Raw genomic sequence first — 22,484 nt, forward strand, 5'->3', positions numbered from 1 at the left:
TCATGAAATGCTCGTAGCTTCCGGTTTCTTAGGCCATAGAGATGTTTGGAGCCACTCTGGTCTCTGATCAGCTCTATGGTCAGCTGGCTGAATCACCGGCTGCATTCTCAGGTTCCCTGTTGAGACAGGGGAGCCAGAGAAAAACACGGAAGACGGTGGGGGGGCATTCCCTCCCACTGCTTGTAAAAGCAGTCTAGAGGCTAATTAGCCACTAGGATTGCTTTTACATGAAAGCCGACCAAGATGATACCTAAACCTGCAGGCATCATTCTGGTATAACCACTCAAAGTTGTGAATGGCGTACCTGAAGACATAAAAATGGTTAACAATAAAACACAGTAAACGGTAAAGTATAAAAAATTGCATACCTGAAAAGCAAACATGATAAAACATAATAACAATAAAACATTGCAGAATAGAACACAGTAAAAAAGATCAGAACAATAGAGAGAGAATAGAGAGAGAGAGAGAACAATAAAACGACAACTATTTTTTTTTTTTAACCTTTTTTTTGTAACTAACTTTTATGACTGTAACCGGTTCCAGGTTCGGGTCTCTCAAAATGCGATGGCATCTTGGGAGACCCTGTGAAAGTGTGTCTAGTCTGTGCAATGCTGTACCCTACGCTAATACTCAACTAGTGAATGGTAGCGTTCAAAACATTCACCAATGCAAAGACCAGGATTGTCAGGACAGGAGAGACAATAATAGTGGGTGTCACGCCTATATCCGCGCTTGCTGCAGACACAACATCTTTTTTGGGGGGTTCGTTGGGTAGGGGCACTCGGGAGGACATAAAGAAAATGACTCTCATGCAGCCGACTGCATTTGGTTGGGGATGTGAATGGGGGAAGTACGGGTGCTGCAGAAGTGGTGGGTTTCCAATTAGGATTGGCGAATGCAGCAGGAAGGGCACTATGGGCACGACGGGCCTGTGTTTGTCTTCTTCTTGGTGGCAGCGGGACACTACTTGTGCTTGCCACCTCACCAGCTTGAACTGCACTTATGGGACTCGCCACGTCACCAAGTGTTACTGCAGTGCTGGTTTGACTACGACTGGGGTGTACTAGGCCGCTTGTGCTTGCCAGTTCACCAAAATGCTGCCAAAAAAACTGTTAGCGATCGCAGGGATCAGGCCTGACTCTGCGAACGCTGCAGTTATGCGTTTAGTGTTTTGTAAGTGACAGTGATCGATACTGCACTTGGGTGGACTGGGCCGGGCGGAGGGGCAAAACGCAGGTGCTAGCAGGTATCTGGGCTGATCCCGCTAACACTGCATTTTTGGGAACCCTAAACTGGTGGGGACGCTAGTATAGATCTGATCAGATCAGATATTGATCTGTTCAGATACTATACCACTAAGGGAGGGGTATGCTGCGTGCGTGGGTGTTAGCGGTACTGGCGCTAACCTGACGCTGCCTGGGGCTGGTGCTTGCCAGTTCACCAAAACGCTACCAAGAAAACTGTTAGCGATCGCAGGGATCAGGCCTGACTCTACGAACGCTGCAGTTATGCATTTAGTGTTTTGTAAGCGACAGTGATCGATCGATACTGCACTTGGGTGGGCTGTGCTGGGCCGGGCGGAGGGGCAAAACGCATGTGCTAGCAGGTATTTGGGCTGATCCCGCTAACACTGCGTTTTTGGGAACCCTAAACTGCTGGGGACGCTAGTACAGATCTGATCGGATCAGATATTGATCTGATCAGATACTATACCACTAAGGGAGGCGTATGCTGCGTGCGCGCGTGGGTGTTAGCGGTACTGGCGCTAATCTGACGCTTCCTGGGGCGACGCATATCACCGCTGGGCAATCAGGGGGCTAAACCTTTATTCGGTAATAAACGGCGGGTGCCCTGACACTATAAAAAATAAACGAACTAACCAGCGTCACCCGTAACAGATATACGGTGATCAGTGGTGAAAGGGTTAACTAGGGGGCAATCAAGGGGTTAAAACCTTTATTAGGTAGTATATGGGGGTCCTTGACGCTATAAAATGCTGACGGCGAACCTAAATATTTACCTCCCTAACTAGCGTAACCAGTGACACTAATACAGTGATCAGAAAAATGATCGCTTAGCAACACTGGTGACGGGGGGGTGATTAAGGGGTTAAAACTTTATTAGGGGGCGTTAGGGGGGTATCCTAGACCTAAAGGGGGCTAACCCTAACTGCCCTAACACAGTAACTGTCACAAACTGACACCATGCAGTAATCAGAAAAAAACAAAAACTGCTTGGTGTCAGTGTGACAGGGGGGGAGGGGGGATCGGGGGGTAGTCGGGGGGGGGATCGGGGGTGTAATGTATGCCTGGCATGTTCTACTGTGTGTGTTGTGCACTCACATTCCAGTCTTCTCTCCTCCGCGCGGAACGGAAAATGCCGAGCCGAGGAGAGATGACATCATTTCCTCTGCCTCTGTATACAATACAGAGGCAGGGAAATGATTTGATTGGCCAGGAGCGATCGCGAGGGGGGGCCACGAATGGATGGCCTCCCCCTCACCACCGATCGCCGGGGGAGATTTGCCGACCGCAGCAGGCACCGGGGGGGTCTGATCGGACCCCCCACCCGCGGGCAGGCAAGGACGTACCTGTAAGTCCTTTTGCCTGCCCGTGCCATTCTGCCGACGTACATCGTCGTGCGGCGGTCGGCAACTGGTTAAAATCCGTGCCAGAATCAAAGGGTCTTGTATGTATTTTCTGAGGGACCTCAGGCATTTTTTTTGTGTGAAGTACCTCCTTAAAATCCATAGGAGACTTAAAGGGTTTCACTTTAGGCATTTAAAAAAAATCCCTACTTCGGGCAGAATGGTTTCTTAATGTATTTTATTTTTTTGGATTGGTACATGTTCCTTAAGGCAATGCCCACCCCCTATTAGCACAGAAAATTTGCATTTTTAATTAAAGCGGCTTCAGTGAAGTTGACCAAATTTCCTGATGAACTGAACCCAAGGCAGTTTGGCTCATCACTACCTGCCAGACCTGAGAAAAATATATCAAAACAGTCCACAAGTAGATCAAAACCACATGATTGGTTTAAACACCTAGTGGTGAGACTTTAATTTACAGACATGCTGTGAAAAACTCAGCAATAACTCAACATTGCATTTGCTGTTTTATATATTCCCCAGGAAGCATTGCCTAAAAGTATTTCCCTCTATAATGTTAACCTGATCACATGTATGAATATTTTTAAAATATTTTACAAATATATAGAAATGAATAACTTACTGTTTTGGAAAAAAAACAAAACTTTTTTTAGCCCCTCATTCGGGTATTACATGAACCTCTTAGCTTTCCTTTCCGCAATTGATAATATTAACCAGGATCCAGACATCTTACCGAATATCAGTCTAGGCTTCCATCTATATGATTCATGGCTGGAACCCAGGAAGGGTGCACAGAGTGTTCTGCAGATCTTATCTGGACCAAATGGGACAATTCCTAATTATTCATGTAAAGGACAAGGCAAGCTGGCTGGTGTTATTGGAGATCGCCATTCATCCACTACAATCCCAATCGCCCAAATCCTCGGATTGTACAGGTACACACAGGTGAGTGAAAACTACTTGTATAATTGTAATACTATTCTAAGTCAACAGAGACAACAATATACATTTTACAAAAACATGCCATGCAACGTTTATGTAAACTCAGTTAAAATGAATGAATACACAGCTGGCACCATCACTAAGGATTTTTCCCCTTTTTCCATAATTACAATCCAATCCAATTAAAATCCAATCAATGTGCTGCGCTTCTAAACCAACCTTAAAGTGGTGTTCCAGCCGAAATTATACTTCTTAAATAAAAATACCACTATAATACACAAGCTTAATGTATTCTAGTAAAGTTAATCTGTAAACTAAGCTCTGTTTTGTTAGTTGATAGCAGTAGTTTGTTATTTTATAAACTTACAGCAGGCCGTGGCCATCTTAAGTCTGGGCATCTGAAGCCAGACTGTATTTCTTCCTGGATCTCATCCTTGCAGATCTCGCACATACTCAGTGCAGCACAAGTAGTGTAATAGGTTTCAGGTCAGGTTTCCATAGCAACAGCAGTGTCAGAGGAAGTTGCCGCCCCTTCCCAGAAGGCATTGCAAACAGGAAATGATGCGATTGGCCGCGGCCAGGGAGGAGGAAGTGAAAAATGAATACAGCAGATATATAGTAAGTGCTGAGAAAAAAAATTAAAAAATATCCAATTTGTTTACAGTGCGCAGTTTAGTGAGGGATGCTGAAGAGTTGTAAAAGTGGGTGGAACTCCACTTTAAAACACCCTTCTAAACAGATCCTATGTATCACTCTATATATACTGTATAATATCAAGTGCTTACGTAATAAATCTCTGCGTGCAAATAACAAAAAAAAAAATATATATATATATATATATATACAATATTGTCAACTTCTTATCTCACATTAAATCACAACAACCCCAATATCATAACTAAAGTTTGATTTATCAAGCGAGGTCAGAGTGGTGCACTACAAGCACCCTAAATATGTGAGTAGCGATTTGTTGAAATTTTAATAAAGTGTTGGTTTTAAATTATATAAGTACTATGGGAGTATTTTTTTTTTTTTTTGCATACATGAATCCTATGGGAAGAGACATTACCACAGCCAAAGAGGATTGAAGGTAGACAGAACATCCTTACTCATTAGTCCACTGGTGACTGAAAAGCGAGCACTGATCAAACTTAATTGTGGGGTCACTGGCATAGAGGTGAGAGCACACCCAGAAGGGGAGCACATTTGGGGTGTTCCCCAAAAGGTTTTACCCCCTTAATGATCAGGCCATTTTTTGCGATACGGCACTGTGTTAATTTAACTGACAATTGCGCTGTCGTGCGACGCTGCACCCAAATGAAATGTATCTTTTTTTCCCCCACAAACAGAGCTTTCTTTTGGTGGTATTTGATGGCCACACAAAATATTGACACTTTGGGCCCAATTTTGACATTTTCACTTAGGGGTGTACTCACTTTTGTTGCCAGCGGTTTAGACATTAATGGCTGTGTGTTGAGTGTTTTTGAGGGGACAGCAAATTTACACTGTTATACAAGCTGTACACTCACTACTTTACATTGTAGCAAAGTGTCATTTCTTCAGTGTTGTCACATGAAAAGATATAATAAAATATTTACAAAAATGTGAGGGGTGTACTCACTTATGTGAGATACTGTATATATAAATATATTTAACATATATATACTGACTGTTATGTCTGAGGTTCATGAAGGAAGGTATTCTATCGCATCGGCTGTACCACCACCACCACTTCCCCATCCAGGCCCCTAGCCGCGATCCCACCAACTCAGGGACAACTATTGCCACCTTCTTGCCCAATATAGCCCGATGACTGATAGCCTATGCTTACCATATAGGGAAGGTACCCATACTGAGATAGGCCCAACCCATTCCACACCATATACTGTATACCTTCCACCATTCGGACCTTCACGAACCAGAGACTCCTGCCACAGGCGCTCACTAGTGACACCTTACGTGTGGGCGGCCCACCACAGCCGCAAGGCCCATTGGAGACCTTCCTGGAGCCCCAGGAACCACATATCTATGCCCACAACTGACAAATGAATCCCGTCTCCCCTTAAATACAGGCCAAAGTCTCCTTCTAACTCACAATGGCGAACCACCAGCTCCCCATTGCGGACCACAAATTTTGCCACTGCTTTGTTGACCTTGATCCTGGCCTTATTTATCCTTTACACTGACCTCTCCCCCCTCCAAGCTGCTCTGCCAATGATGTCTGACCACAGTAAGACAGTATCTGGAAATGCCGTACACAACCAAAGGAAATCCCAATTTATATCTCTAATGAGGTCCCTGGATGCCATGATACTAAGGTCATTGTCCCCAACATACAGAAGCAGCATATCAGGAGGCCTATCCATCCTAGCGGTGTATCTCTGGCACTACTCGGGACCACAGCATGCCAGGTATACCGATCCAGCGGACCATGGCCTCCACCCTGGAAAAACCCTGCCTAACTTCCGGTCTAACCAGATCCCTCTTAGCCCCCCCAGTGAACATAGGAGTGATCCAGGATCCATGTCAGGCACACCGGGCCTGAAAAACAGAAACACAAAAAAGAACATAGGCAACAAGACCCAAGACACCAAACACACATAAGACCCACATTGCACTACCATCCCCAGACCAGAAAGGCCACACACAATCAACACCACACAACAACATAAAAAAAGGACATAGACCCCCGCTTTGACCTACCCAATCCCTTGAGTTGAGCTCTCCACATCCTCCCCCCTTTATCACCCGCTTCAAAGGAGATGAGGTTGTACATATAACAGAAATCAGTGAGCTTCCCAACGACCAATACGCTGAAGTATCTGATCGCTGACACCCCAACGTGCCTCCTCACACCTCAAACCTCACCTCATATCTCTCTCATTGCACCAAACCCATTGTAAACCTTTTTAACCACCCCCCCTTCCAGGATACACCTTGTGCAACCACTAACAGCAACCCCCAGTCATGTGGGCCCTCTGCCCAGGATTCCCTTTGCTCCAGGCCTGTTCTTGCTGCTAAAAGGTGATTGCTGCTAAAAGGTCCTAATTGCCTGTTTTTAAAAATTCTTTGAAGCTTATTTGAAGGTCTGTGTGTGTTGGTTACTTTGATCTGTCTTTGCTGAATGAATGCAAAGAGGTATTAGAGCAGGGGCAGCCCATCCATTAAGGGTGCACGGGTTCCCCCCCCTTTTCAATGCCACCTCCCCTATCCATGCATCCAGCCTCCTTCAGGATACCGGTGCATGGATTCCAATGTGGAGGGACTGTTTTTTTGAAGCACTGATTAGAGCCAGAGGCTCTAATAGGCTTCAATATAGGGTAGGCTTGGGTTGCAGAGAGTGCACTCCGAGCCAACCCAGATGTGTTACAACAGCGAATCAATATTCGCTGTTGTAACACTGATCCTCCTCCCAGCCAATCGGGAAGTGGGTTATGACACCGGTCACCCGATTGGCCTAAAGGACAGGCGTTCCTATTGTACGCCTAGGAAGGAGGAGCTGCACGGTGGAAGCCGCGGTGATTCAGAGAGGGCACAGGAACCGCTGCCCACTGCCCATAGGAGCCTGCAACCCGCCACTCCTAGGAGCCTGCAACCCACCCATAAGAGCCCACAACTCAGCCGCTGCCCGACACCTGTAGGAGCACACCCACCTGCAACCAATGGAGTAAGTGCCGGGTAGGGGGGATGCCCCCATCTGACCAACCAGGGGGGGTGTTTGCCGCCCCCCAAAAAAAACACCAGCTGCCACTGTATTAGAGCTTGTACTGCGTTTACTGGGCTCTCTGATTAATTTCCTGTTTGCTCTTAGCATTAAAGGTTATACATATAAAGTGCATATGCATACACATGTACTGAGAGAAGCATGTAGACTATCCTTTGCCGCCTCTTCCTGAAAATGCTGGTAAACTGCCAGAATCAGTGATCCAGAGCAAGCAGATCATAAGTAAAGTCAGGTTGATGTCACATCTCCTGATTTGTATAGTTTTTCTGGTTATGCATAATTTTGGGGACATACTAAAACATTTAATGTGAAAATGGCTTAATGTAGCTTAACGTGTAATAAAGTGCCTAAACCTCTATTGATTGCCCTGAAACTTTGCACAGCCTAAGTTTTTACATTTCCTTTTTGGGGAGCTTAATGTGGCTTAATGTACAAAAAAGACTTTAGATGTTAACTAATTTCCCCCAAACTTTACACAATAGAAGACTCTATCCATGCCAGCATATTCTGACAATTTCAGCTCATTTGGTTAATCACATCAAAAGTTATTAACGTTAAGCTATATTATACAATGCTAAAACATTTAATGTGAAAATGGCTTAATGTAGCTTAACGTGTAATAAGTGCCTAAACCTCAATCAATTGCCCTGAAACTTTGCACAGCCTAAGATCTCAACTTCCCAAACCTATCCAAGAAGTTTCATGCAATTCAGTGTTCCACAAGGCAAACTAGGGACATTAAGCTTGTTTTTTGGAGAGCTTAACGTACAAAAAAGACCTTAAATGTTAACCAATTTCCTCTAAACTTCACACAATAAAAGACTCTATCCATACCAACATATTCTGAAAATTTCAGTTCATTTGGTTAATCACACCAAAAGTTATTCACATTAAGCTATATTTTATAATGCTAAAACATTTAATGTGAAAATGGCTTAATGTAGCTTAACGTGTAATAAAGTGCCTAAACCTCAATTGATTGCCCTGAAACTTTGCACAGCCTAAGTTTTTACATTTCCAAACCTATCCAAGAGGTTTCATGCGATTCGGTGTTCCATAAGGCAAACTAGGGACATTTAGCTTGTTTTTTGGAGAGCTTAACGTACAAAAAAGACCTTAGATGTTAACCAATTTCCCCCATACTTCACACAATAAAATACTCCATGCCCACATATTCTGAAAATTTCAGCTTTTAGTAAATCACATCAAAGTTATTCACATTAAGCTATATTTTACAATACTAAAACTTTTAATATAAAGAGCTTAACGTACCATAATGTGCCTTAACCTCATTCAATTGTCTTGAAACTTTGCACAGCCTAATATCTCAACTTGCCAAACCTATTCAAGAATTCCAGATCGTTTGGTAAATCACCCCAAAAGTTATTCACATTTAACCATTTTTTTACAATCCTTAACCAGTTGCAGACTATGGGCGTACTAGACACACCCAAAAACATGTCATCAGTGTACACAGGTCATGTCTAGTACATCCAGTCCTTCTGCTCTGCTGCCAGGACCCTTCCTTGTCTCAGGACCCAACAATTCAGCAGGAGCTGTCAAAAAAAAGAAGCAGGCTGGCAATGTTTATCAACAACCACATCACAGAAAGTTACATTGAAACATTGCATCAATTGTAACTTTCTGTGTTTTGCATTCACAGATAAAGGGATTTGCAGGTGAAGAGAGTTAGAGCAACCTTGACAAGTAAAAAAAAAAAATGTTTTTTTCTAATTAAATGATCCTCTGTTGAACTCCCTATTAACCCTATTAGTTTTCTCTAATCAGCACTGATTAACTCTATATTCTCCTTCTCTATTCAATTGTAATTTTCCTGGTGATTTTTTTCTTTTCTATTTTTTTAACTAATAGTTAAAAGTTTTTTTCTGTTTTTTGTTTGCTTTGCTTATTAATATTTTTGACTCCTGTCTACATATATATATATATATATATATATATATATATATACCAAAAGAAAGAAAAAAATGCCTTTTGTTTAGTTTTATTACATTTAATTGTCTAAGGATTGCAAAAAATAATTATTGTTGCAGGACAATATTCACAAAAAGAAAGCCTTTTTTGTCCTTAACCGCTTCAGCCCCAGAAGGATTTACCCCCTTCCTGACCAGTGCGTTTTTTTGCGATTCGGCACTGCGTCGATTTAATTGACAAGTGCGCGGTCGTGCGACGTGGCTCCTAAACAAAATTGACGTCCTTTTTTCCCCACAAATAGAGCTTTCTTTTGGTGGTATTTGATCACATCTGCGACTTTTATTTTTTGCGCTATAAACAAAATAAGAGCGACAATTTAAAAAAAAAACGGTTTTTTTTTACATTTTGCTATAATAAATATCCCCCAAAAATATATAAAAAAAACATTTATTTTCCTCAGTTTAGGCCGATTGTATTCTTCTACATATTTTTGGTTAAAAAAAATGCAATAAGCGTTTATTGATTGGTTTGCGAAAAAGTTATAGCGTCTACAAAATAGGGGATAGTTTTATGGCATTTTTATTAATATTTTTTTTTTTTACTAGTAATGGTGGCGATCAGCGATTTTTATTGTGACTGTGACATTATGGGGAACATGTCGGACATTTTTGACACATTTTTGTGACCATTGTCATTTATACAGCAATCAGTGCTATAAAAATGCACTGATTCCTGTGTAAATGACACTGGCAGTGAAGGGGTTAAGCACTAGGGGGGCGGGGAGGGGTTAAGTCAGTACTAGGGATGTGTTCTAACTGTAGGGGGGATGGGCTGTGTGTGACACGTCACTGATCTCTGCTCCCGATGACAGGGAGCTGTGATCAGTGACATTTGTCACTAGGCAGAACAGGGAGATGCTTGTTTACATCAGCATCTCCCCGTTCGTCCTCTCCGTGAGGCGATCGCGGGTATCGGCGGCAAATTCAAAGTAACGTACAGGTACATGACTTTGCGCAGCCGTGCCGTTCTGCCGACGTATATCTACAGGAGGCGGTCGGCAAGTGGTTAAAAAAAATGCATGTATTATGTTGTTATCTTAAGTCAGGGTTTAGGAAAGCTCGGCACTCCAGCTGCCTCTAGGAGTCATGCCTGTGATTGTCAGGGTCTTTCAATGTCATCGCTGGGCATAGGTGTGCGCACAGGGTGTGCCGGGTGTGCCCGGGCACACCCTAATCACCCTGTGTGGCACGGATTCTCCTGTTTAGACCCCTGATTATTCACCAAACCCCCCTAATGGGGCTCCTGAAAAAATAAATAATTAAAAAATAAAATAAAATTGTAAAAAAGAAAAAAGAAAAATAAAAACTGACACCGCCCCACTGCCCTACTGACACCAATCTGTACCCTAAAGACACTGTCCACTCTACTGATACCATGAGTATATATACCCATGCACACACACATACGTGTTTGAGCTTTGGGGTGCACACCCTAATGCAATAGGCTGTGCACACCTATGTCGCTGGATCTAGATGGGGCTCAGGGTAGTGTAAGGCTCGATTCACACCTATGCATGTTGCTTTTGAGCGTTTTTGGAGGTTTTTTTTCCTGCTTGCCACGTTTTTGAGCAGCGTTTTTGCCGCGTTTTTGCCGTGTTTTTGCCGCGATTTGCGTTTTGCGTTTTTTTTTTTTTTTACAGTTTTTTTTACAGTCTAAAAAAAATTTTAAAAAAATTAAAAAAAAAAAAAACGGCAAAAACGCATCAAAAACGCTGCAAAAACGGTGCACTTGCGTTTTTGATGCTTGTCCATTGAATTCTATTAGGCCCCAATCACACTAGCGCGTTTTTTGATGCATTTTGCATTTTGCAGAAATGCACGGGAATTTTTTAACATGGGTTCCTATGGAACATGTTCACATCAATGCTTTTTTGTATCTCAGCGTTTTTGGAAAGGGTCGGGGACTTTTTTTCATGCAATAAGCAGCGTTTTGCATGTAATGGTTTTCAATGGACAAGCATCAAAAACGCAAGTGCTGCGTTTTTACAGCGTTTTTGATGCGTTTTTGATGCGTTTTTGGTGCGTTTTTGCCGTTTTTTTTTTTTTTATTTTTTTTTTTTTTTTGTAATTTTTTTTTAAGACTGTAAAAAAAAATGAAAAAAAAAAAAAAAAAAAAAAAAAACGCAAAACGCAAATCGCGGCAAAAACGCAGCAAAAACGCCGCAAAAACGCGGCAAAAACGCGGCAAAAACGCGGCTCAAAAACGTGGCAAGCATGAAAAAAAAACCTCCAAAAACGCTCAAAAGCAACATGCATAGGTATGAATCGAGCCTTACATGCGAAACGCTGCATTTTGCATGAAAAAAATTCCCTGACCCTTTCCAAAAATGCAGAGAAACAAAAAGGCATTGATGTGAACATGTTCCATAGGAACCCATGTTAAAAAATTCCCGTGCATTTCTGCAAAATGCAAAATGCATCAAAAAACGCGCTAGTGTGAATGGAGCCTTAGGGGGGCTGCAGCACACAGAAGGCTTTTTATCTTAATGCATAGAATGCATTAAGATAAATAAACCTTCTGACTTTAAAATCCCTTTACAATAGAACGTGGTTTTCCTCTAATGGGACTTTATAAGGCAAGAGTCTTCAAACAATATATCAAAAACATATATATATATATAATTTTATTATCAAAAGGTTAAAATCATGACAAGAAACGTGAAATACTTGGATAAAAGGGGATGATGCTGGCAATTCAAATGATGGTAGCAATAACAGAGTACATGTCAGGGTACAATGATAACACAGAAAACCAACTGCTACGGCTAAAGGTTACACACACAGAAGCCCTTAACCGCTTCAGCCCCGGAAGATTTTACCCCCTTCCTGACCAGAGCACTTTTTTACAATTCGGCACTGCGTTGCTTTAACTGACAATTGCGTGGTCGTGCGACGTTGTACACATACAAAATTTGCATCCTTTTTTTCCCACAAATAGAGCTTTCTTTGATCACCTCTGCGATTTTTATTTTTTTGCGCTATAAACAAAAAAAAGCGCGGCAATATTTTTTACCTTTTGCTATAATATATATCCCCCGAAAATATATAAAAAAACAAATGTTTTCCATAGTTTAGGCCGATATGTATTCTTCTACATATTTTTGGTAAAAAAAAAAAATCGCAATAAGCGTATATTGATTGGTTTGCGCAAAAGTTAAAGCATCTATAAAACAAGGGATAGAATTATGGCATTTTTATTATTATTATTTTTTTTACTAGTAATGGCGGCGATCTACGATTTTTATCCAGACTGCGACATTATGGCGGACACATCGAACACTTTTGACACATTTTTGGGACCATTGCATTTTTACAGCGATCAGTGCTAGAAAAATGCACTGGTTACTGTAAAAATGTCACTTGCAGGGAAGGGGTTAACACTAGGGGGCGAGCAAGGGGTTAATTGCGTTCCCTCTGCATGTTCTAACTGAAGGGGGAATGGGACTTACTAGGGGAAATGACAGATCGCTGTTTACACACACACAGATCCCAGCTCTCGCTGTGTCACAAGCGATCGCGGGTGCCCGGCGGACATTGCACAGACTCTGTGGGCGCGCCCCTAGTGGCCACAGGGCAACGCGTCGTAACATAACATAATTTCGCCCAGCCAAGCCATGCTGCCGCAGTAAAACTGCAACGGCTGGTTGGCAAGTGGTTATGCTTGTTTTGAAGAGGCTGAGACATAGCAGTGTCACCATTGACTCCCACTGCTGTCAATCAAACTCAGGTAGCCAAACAGAGGAGAGGGGGGTGGGCCGAACCATGGCTCAGTGTCTAAATGAACGCAAAAAGCTGCGGCTCAGCTCGAATGCCCCATAGCAAGCCGCTTGCTGTGGGAGCACTTGGCAGGAGGAAGCAGCCAGGAGCGCCAGGGAGGGAACTGAGAAGAGGAGGATCAGGGCTGCTCTGTAAAAAAAACCACTGCACATAAGAGGTACAGTATCTCACAAAAGTGAGTACACCCTCACATTTTTGTAAATACTGTATTATATCTTTTCATGTGACAACACTGAAGAAATATCCTTTAAGAGCCATAGCAGGCACGTGCCTGCTGCATGGTGAGGGACCTGATGCGTGTGGTAGTTAGTCCATTTTTCTAGCACTGATTGCTGTATAAATGTCAATGGTCCAAAAAAGTGTCAAGTGTCTGATCTGTCCGCCACAATGTTGCAGTCCCGCTAAAAATCGCAGATCACCGACATTACTAGTAACAAATAAATAAATAATAAAAATACCATAAAAAGACCCTAAATCTATTACCTATTTTGTAGACACTATAACTTTTGCCCAAACCAATCAATATACGCTTATTGCTATTTTTTTTACCAAAAATATGTAGAATATACACGAAGAATATATATTGACCTTAACTGATGAGGATTTTTTTTTTTTACATTTTTTTGGGATATTTATTATTCATTAAGGGGGCAAATCCTTCCGGGGGTTAAGTGGTTAATCAATAGCCTTGAAACTTTGCACAACCAACGTTTTTATCTTCCCAACCCTATCCTGACTATGGATTTTGGTTTCCCACAAGGGAAATTAGTGACTTTAGCTTAAAGGATATGTAAAGGTTAATTTATCTTTTTTTAAACAAACATTTCATACATACCTCCTCTGTGCAGTTGGTTTTGCACAGAGTAGCACTGATCCTCCTCTTCTGGGGTCCCTCAGCGGTGCTCCTGGCTCCTCCTCTTCTTGAGTCACTGGTTGGAGAGCCGCTCTCCCTTGGGGGAACTCGTGTGGGTGAGGGGGATGGGGAGGGGATCCAGTGTAAGTTCACCTTACAGATTTTCTGTAAAGGCGAACTTACCATTTAAGCTATTCCAATTAAATGTTTCAGGACTATAATAAAATTGTTAAAAGTGAATAACCTTTGGTCTGTTTTACCAAACAATCTGAGATTTCTAGAATTTGCTGACATAGATACAGTTTTCTATTGTGGGAATTTTGGGGAAATTGGATAACATCCAAAAAAAAAAGTACAGCACCCCCTGACCCCCAGAGGCATAGCATGGACACCCAAAAGCAGGGAAGACTGAAATTTTGATCTCGGACAGACCCTAGACAAGTGAAGGGCTGTGCGATCAAAGAAAGGTTTGGCGCCAGTCATTTTAAGTACATTTTTAAATGCTTTATTGGAGAACTCAATAACTGACAGAGAAGGTATAGGGCTGAGAACATCCATGGCAAAACTAGATTAGAACATAACTCCAGACTCACCAGTCCCTTTCAGTATTCCACAGTGCAGAATCAATAGGAGCACAGGTTGGCACTGGGTATTAGAGAAACAGCTGAATAGGGAATAGACATAAGATCTTCAGTAGAAGGGACACCAGACTTGCTCCTTAGGTCCTTTCCAGTAACAGATACCTCCAGTAGCCATCCAGCATCTCTGGTTCTCCTCCTCAATCAGCATGTGAGGCCTCTTCTAAGCTTGAGTCCTAGTCAAACCTTTCCCACACTTGAGCATTCCCATCTCCAGGACAAGCCTGGATGTAGGCTGTATGAAGACTGAGCATATGGCAATTCTCCTAAGTATATATGCACTCCCCCAGCATGCACCACTGGCCAAGAAACCCCATAGTGAATGGCTGGTGAGCCACACACACATGCATAATATTCCCCCATTGGCTGACCCACACTACAGCCACTACACAAAAGGTAGTAGGGGCTTCACAAGCTTACTCACCTTCTTTGTGGAAAACAAAAATCCATGAAACATCTAGGATAGGTTTGGGGAAGCTGAAAGCTTGGGTTGTGCAAAGTTTCAAGGCAATGATTAAGGTTTAGGCACTTTATTGTAAGTTAAGTCCCATTAAGCTCCCCCACAAAAAAAGCTTAACACCTTAATTTTCTTTGTGGGAGAGCAAAATCCATGACTCTTCTAGGATAGGTTTGGGAAGTTGAAAACGTAGGTTATGCAAAGTTTCAAGACAATTTATAAAAGTTTAGGCACATTATGGAACATTAGGCTCTTTTTACACTGAGCCACATGTTTTGGGATTTTAAAATATAGCTTAATGTGAATAACTTTTGGTGTGATTTAACAAATGAGCTGAAATGTTCTGAGTATGTTGGCATGGATAGTATTCTATTGTATGAAGTTTGGGGGAAAATTGTTTACATTTAAGGTCTTTTTTGTACATTAAGCCACATTAAGCTCTCCAAAAACAAGCTTAATGTCCCTTGTTTGCCTTGTGGAACACCGAATCACATGTAACTTATAGGATACATTTGGGAAGTTGAGATCTTACTCTGTGCAAAATTTCAGGGCAACTGATTGAGGTGTAGGCACTTTATCACATGTTTATCTACATTAAGCTACATTAAAGCGGAGTTCCAGTCCCCCAATTCAATTTTTTTTTAAGACTTCACTTCAACTTGATCCACTTTATATGCAATCTTTAGATAGTGTTATTCTAGTACTCACTTTTTTTCTATTCAAATATAAATAAAAAGATCTGGATCTCGGAAGCTGGCAGTGTCCATCTCCACTGTGGGCATCTGAAGCCCTCTTCTATCCATTTCCGGGAATCGGTGCAGCAGGCACCTCCACATCTCGTGCCTGCGCAGTAATGCCACCGCACGGCGCTCCTTCTTCTTGAGTCCTGACATGTTGCCATAGAGGCGACGACGGACGTTCCATCAATCATCGTGAGATTTCGTCACTAGGCGATTCACAAGGATACATGACGCCGTTATCCCAGGGGCCCTTGCAAATCACCTAGTGACGTAATCGCCTCGGCAGGGACTACCAGAAATGCCGTAGAAAAAAGGATATTTAAGGTATTTCCTTAAAAAAAAAAAAAAAAAAAGAATTTCCATGGCGAAAAGGATTTTTACAGGGGATACCAGAGTGAGGAACTGTGTAAAATGGTTGGAACTCAACTTTAAGCCATTTTCACATTAAATGTTTTAGCATTGTAAAATATAGCTTAATGTGAATAACTTTTGGTGTGATTAACCAAATGAGCTGAAATTTTCAGAATATGTTGGCATGGATAGAGTTTTCTATTGTGTGAAGTGTGGGGGAGATTGGTTAACATTTAAGGTCTTTTTTGTACGTTAAGCCACATTAAGCTCTCCAAAAAACAAGCTTAATGTCCATAGTTTGCCTTGTGGTACACCGAATCGCATGAAACTTCTTGGGAAGTTGGGAAGTTGAAAACTTAGGCTTTGCAAAGTTTCAAGACAATTGATTGAGGTTAAGGCACATTATGGTACGTTAAGCTCTTTACATTAAACGTTTTAGCATTGTAAAATATAGGTTAATGTGAACAACTTTTGGTGTGATTTACTAAATGAGCTGAAATTTTCAGAATATGTTGGCATGGATGGATTCTTCTATTGTGTGAAGTTTTGGGGAAATTGGTTAACATGTATGGTCTTTTTTGTACGTTAAGCTCTCCAAAAAACAAGCTTAATGTCCCTAGTTTGCCTTGTGGAGCACTGAATCGCATGAAACTTCTTGGATAGGTTTAGGAAGTAGAGATCTTAGGCTGTGCAAAGTTTCAGGGCAATTGATTGAGGTTTAGCCACTTATTACACGTTAATTTACATTAAGCCATTTTCACATTAAATGTCTTAGCATTGTAAAATATAGCTTAATGTGAATAACTTTTGGTGTGATCAACCAAATGAGCTGAAATTTTTAGAATATGTTGGCATGGCTAGAGTCTTTTATTGTGGGAAGTTTGGTGGAAATTGGTTAAAATTTAAGGTCTTTTTTGTACATTAAGCCACATTAAGCTCTCCAAAAAACAAGCTTAATGTCCATCATTTGCCTTGTGGTACACCGAATCGCATGAAACTTCTTGGATAGGTTTGGGAAGTTAAGAACTTAGGCTGTGCAAAGTTTCAAGACAATTGATTGAGGTTAAGGCACATTATGGTACATTAAGCTCTTTACATTAAACGTTTTAGCATTGTAAAATATAGCTTAATGTGAACAACTTTTGGTGTGATTTACTAAATGAGCTGAAATTTTCAGAATATGTTGGCATGGATGGATTCTTCTATTGTGTGAAGTTTTGGGGAAATTGGTTAACATGTATGGTCTTTTTTGTACGTTAAGCTCTCCAAAAAACAAGCTTAATGTCCCTAGTTTGCCTTGTGGAGCACTGAATCGCATGAAACTTCTTGGATAGGTTTGGGAAGTAGAGATCTTAGGCTGTGCAAAGTTTCAGGGCAATTGATTGAGGTTTAGCCACTTATTACACATTAATCTACATTAAGCCATTTTCACATTAAATGTCTTAGCATTGTAAAATATAGCTTAATGTGAATAACTTTTGGTGTGATCAACCAAATGAGCTGAAATTTTTAGAATATGTTGGCATGGATAGAATCTTATATTGTGTGAAGTTTGGGGGAATTTGGTTAACATTTAAGGTCTTTTTTGTACGTTAAGCCACATTAAGCTCTCCAAAAAAAATTATACGTTAAGCTACATTAAGCCATTTTCACATTAAATGTTTTAGTAATGCCTAGGAAAGCCTGTCCCCTGCCTGCCTGGTGCAGAGAAGAGTCAATGTTCTCTGTATGAGGTCCAACATACCCACTGATAAGTCCAAGCTTTAGCATATAATTCTTATGACCCTTGATGTTGGATTGGAGAGCTATAAATCTGATACAACAGGGGGCACATTACACGTCTTCAGGTAGACCTCTGTTACAATACAAAGAGCAAATATCCTTCTCTACAGCATGCTGGCAGGGCCCAGGCTTGACTACTCCGGTTTCTGTAAGACTTTGAACATCTTTGTTTTGATGCACATGGAAGGTATTTAGCTGATTTAATCAGAAAGATCAATTGTATTTTTATATATTTGTACAGTTCAGTCTGTAATGATCATTTTAGCGGCAATGGATATGAATGTAATCTGCAAATATAGTCACATTATAATTTATAGTTAATCCTTGTCTTTTCAGATCAGCTATTGGGCCAGCGATTACTCATTAAGTGACCGACTCCTTTACCCGCATGTTTTCAGGACCATTCAGAATGATCATGTCCATTATTTAGCAATTGCCAAACTAGTGAAATATTTTGGCTGGAATTGGGTTGGAATACTTTTATCAGACAATGATACCGGAGAGAATGAAGCACAAATTCTGAAAAGACATTTGGCTTCCCAGGAGATTTGTGTGGCTTTTGAAAAAAGAATGACTGAAAATTCTGCTACAATAAATCAGTGGACAGACACACTTAGGCTCGGTTCACACTGGGGCGACTTGTCAGGCGACCTAGTCGCCTGACAAGTCGCCTCCCGTTCTGTGCTATGGAACCGTTCTAATCGGAGCGACGCAAGTCGCTCCGACTTAGAAAAAGGTTCCTGTATTACTTTGGGGGCGACTTGGGGCGACTTGCATAGACTTCTATGCAGAAGTCGTCTCGCAAGTCGCCCCGGCAGTCGTTTGCAGGTCGCCTCGCTGAGGCGACCTGCAAGTCGTGCCGCCCATGTGTGAACCGAGCCTTAATAAAGTACGATTTAAAGTTTTAATACTTTGTGGTTCCTTTACAAACAATGCTCGGGAATACCTTTCTGAATACACTGATATCAATAGAAACGGTATGCTTATCCTTCCCCCAGGCTGGACTTTAGCAGAAATCAAGAGGATGACTATTTTGATAGGTTTTATAACAAGTTTGTCTTTAAGTATTTTTGATCCACTAATTCATATAGATAAAAATCCGTTTGGTGTCAATTTATTGTCAAGACATTCACAAATTGAGCTGCTGATGGATGAACTGACCGTTACATTTCACAATATAACATCAACTCAAAATGGAAAAAATATTAATTTCCAAAATGTTTCTAATTCTACCAACATTGTATTAAGAATGCGTGTTAAAATGATTGACAAATTTATAATTTTTGGAGACTCATTACGAGTGTATATTGCAGTAGTAGCTATGGCTGAAGCTATACAAATTTTCAACAAGTTTAATCACCGTTTTAACATTAACAGATTTAATCAGGTAAAGTTAGTTTGAAATGTATTTGTTGGGTTTGTTGGTAGATGAGTCTAGTAGCAGAACTATAGATGGAATAACCTGTGTAGAGGTAGGCTAATGACATGGAGGCTGCTATAGTCAAAGTGAGGGATAACAAGGGAAATAGTATCTTGGTGGTGACATTGGAAAGAAGGGGTGTATTCTGGAGATATTATGGAGGTTGAGGCAGCAAAGTTTGGACAGTGATTGGATGTGGGGGTCAAAAAGAGAGGTCAGAGTCCAGGACCACACCTAGCATGCTGACATTAGGGGATAGACTAATGATTGTGTTATTTATCTCAAAAGAAAAGTTGGGGGAGGGGACATGGGGAAAAAAATCTATGTTTTTTCAGCTTTTGGCATTTGACCACATCTCAGGGCTGCAGAGGGAATTGGTTCTGAGACTTCTCTCTGGTGGACTTTGTGATCTCATATCTGAACAGGGAAATTGTATAATTTTCATCATATGTAACTAAGTGCAGGTCCCACTCTGGCCAATGTCTGAATAATAGCTCCACTGGGCGACACCAACCAAACATATCTTTTTAGTAGAAGATAGCCAGAGCTGAAATAGACTGAAATTTGAGCTGTGGGTTGCCATGTCAGCACCACCCGACTCGATAAACTTTGACTGAAAAATCGAAGGAGGCGAGTAGAATATTGTAGGCCAAACAGTGACTGCATCCTGAAAGAAATTATTCAAATAATGAAGTAATGATACAGTATGCTGCTTGTGCAAATTCCTAAGTATATTATGCTTTAACCACTTAATGACTGCCACCCCATAGCAGATTTACTGCTACAGGGAGGCCGTTCTGTGCAGAATCATCTATATATAAATATATAGGTGATTCTGACCTTCCGACTAGTTGGAGCATGCACATCACTTCTACTGTGATTAGTCATAGTAAAAGCCGATTACCGGGTGCTGACCAATGAATGTCTGCCGGCACCCACCAATCGTTGGGAAGACACACAGGATACAACTCTGGCTATGTAAACAAGGCAGAGCTCCATTCTGACAGAGGGGAAGTGATGTTTTTTTTTCTCTGCAAAGGGAATGAAAACCCAGAGTACCAGAGTACCTATGTACAGGCCATGCCTCATAGAATAATTGTTGGGGTGTTTTCTTTCCAAAATTGATTAATTTTGTGGGTATTTACACTGTCCTGGTGCTTCAAAAGTGTAATAAGTAGGAATGAAATTAGATGTGTAATTTATGCTCCTAGAACGCCTGATGGTACTCTCTGCATGTTGGGCCTTTCTATGTGGCCAGGCTGTGAAAAAGTCTCACACATGTGGTATCACCATACTCGGGAAGATTAGCAGAATGTATTTTGGGGTGTAATTGGAAGTATGCATATGCTGTGTGTGTGAGAAATAACTTGTTATTATGACAATTTTGTGTAAAAAAAAAAAAAATTATTAATTTCTTAATTTTCCCAAGAATTGTGGGAAAAAAATTACAACTTCAAACACTCACCATGGAAGAGAGCTACAAAAATTGATTGGACGCCTGTTGAAGTGAATCAATAAGAGTGTTGATTTACTGTAGATGTCAGTCTTATGGGTCATAGCTGCTGGGAAAAAAAACTCTTGGGAAAGAGTACTCAAAAGAAGCGGCAATAAATAATTTCAATTAGCACTTAGATCCAAATGTATTGGTCTGTGAATAGATGGGATGGGATGGATACATAGCCTGATGACACATCAACTTCTATAAAACATAAGTTTATTCAAGTAAGTACATGTTAAAAAAGCTTCCCCCAGGGCAAGTGTCAGATGTATAAAAACAACCAGAGTGGCTGAGCCTGCTCACTGTAATCCAACAGAGAAGGTCCGAGATGTGTCTAGCTGGTAATCCTCAGACTGGTTTCCTGGGTGATAGATCTATACCATGGGGCCACCCAGAGGGCTGGGGGTGCCATCATGGGAACTACAGCACCAGTGTATGTAACCAGAAGGATAGAAGACAAGCCGTGGGACTGTAGAGGTGCCGTCTGTTTGTGGCGACTTGCCGTGACGTCAATCGCAGCACTAGATGGAACTACGGACAGAAGTCACTGGTATTAGGGAGCAGACAAATGATATCTTTCACACTATGCCGTGGCTGCTGGGCCATATGGCTCATATATACCTGCATTCATTTATATAATTGTTTACATGTTTATATGTCTAAGCGCTAGTTTTAGCACCTATCTCAGTCCCGTGAAAAGAAAGGAAACTTTATATCTTCCTAACTTTCCTTCTTCAAAAGACTTTTAAAAGCAATATAAACTTTTTATTTATGGATATTTTTTGTATTGTCTATAGAAACATCTTGTCTGCACATTCACGTCTTCAATAAACACTCCACCATAAAACACACACCCAATTAACTCTATGTTAAGAGGCCATACAATCTAACGATCAGCTGTTTAGAGTTATACAATCAGTATGGGGTCATGTGTGAGACGTACAATGTGTATATAAGTGACTTTCATTGTTGTACAAACCAGCTATGAGTAAGCACTCTATGGGAGCGTGAAACGCGTCAGAGGTTATGCTGTATCACTTCAACAGAGCAATGTACGCATTTTATACCGTGTAATTTTTTCAATAAAGAAGATTTTACCTTTATTATTCCAATCCGGAGTGCGGCAGTCCAGATTTTTCATTGCACCTATACCATTGGAATAGCAATCGCCAGCACCTGGAGCTCTCACAATTCACCCAGCGGAGGATGGGAAATTCAAACCCAGTTACCTGGAGCGGTGGTCACCAACCTGTTTATTTCAAGCATCTGGACTTTTGCTACATATTTTCTCTCCACCAGCTCGGCCATGTCCCCGCATCATTAAGGTACATATATTTTATTATTACCTTGGAATACTGGAAAACCACTCCTAGTTCAGAGTGAGAGAACATATTGGATATCCATTATGGATCGTATCAGTACGCAAGAGCCTGTTGTGGAAACAGCTTTTAGCAGAACGCTCACAGCACCATCCAATAATCCTTTAAGATAGCCATTGCAAGCACACACCTTACAATCGTCGGAAGATGATGAGATACAATTAATAAGGCTTTTTAGGAAATTGGAACAATTGATGGCTAAAGAAATAAGAGCATATTGGGACATAACTTTTCTCACGGAATATATATCAATACTACACATTCCTCGAGGACTAAGGATCAAAAAGTTCCCCACCTCGGATTTATTCGATGAAAATTTCA

General features: G+C 41.2%; 1 protein-coding gene across 1 annotated transcript in view; it reads left to right on the forward strand.

Annotated features, from left to right (window-relative positions):
* Positions 1 to 22,484, forward strand: part of LOC141118317 (vomeronasal type-2 receptor 26-like) — a 153,674-nt gene that overhangs the window by 71,247 nt on the left and 59,943 nt on the right. The window contains exons 2-4 of the mRNA XM_073612014.1: positions 3,265 to 3,556; positions 18,203 to 18,488; positions 18,757 to 19,253. Of these exons, the coding sequence (XP_073468115.1) occupies positions 3,265 to 3,556; positions 18,203 to 18,488; positions 18,757 to 19,253 (1,075 nt within the window). The remainder of the gene's footprint in view (positions 1 to 3,264; positions 3,557 to 18,202; positions 18,489 to 18,756; positions 19,254 to 22,484) is intronic.

Source organism: Aquarana catesbeiana, linkage group LG01, assembly GCF_042186555.1.
Source record: "Aquarana catesbeiana isolate 2022-GZ linkage group LG01, ASM4218655v1, whole genome shotgun sequence".
Classification (NCBI taxonomy): domain Eukaryota; kingdom Metazoa; phylum Chordata; class Amphibia; order Anura; family Ranidae; genus Aquarana; species Aquarana catesbeiana.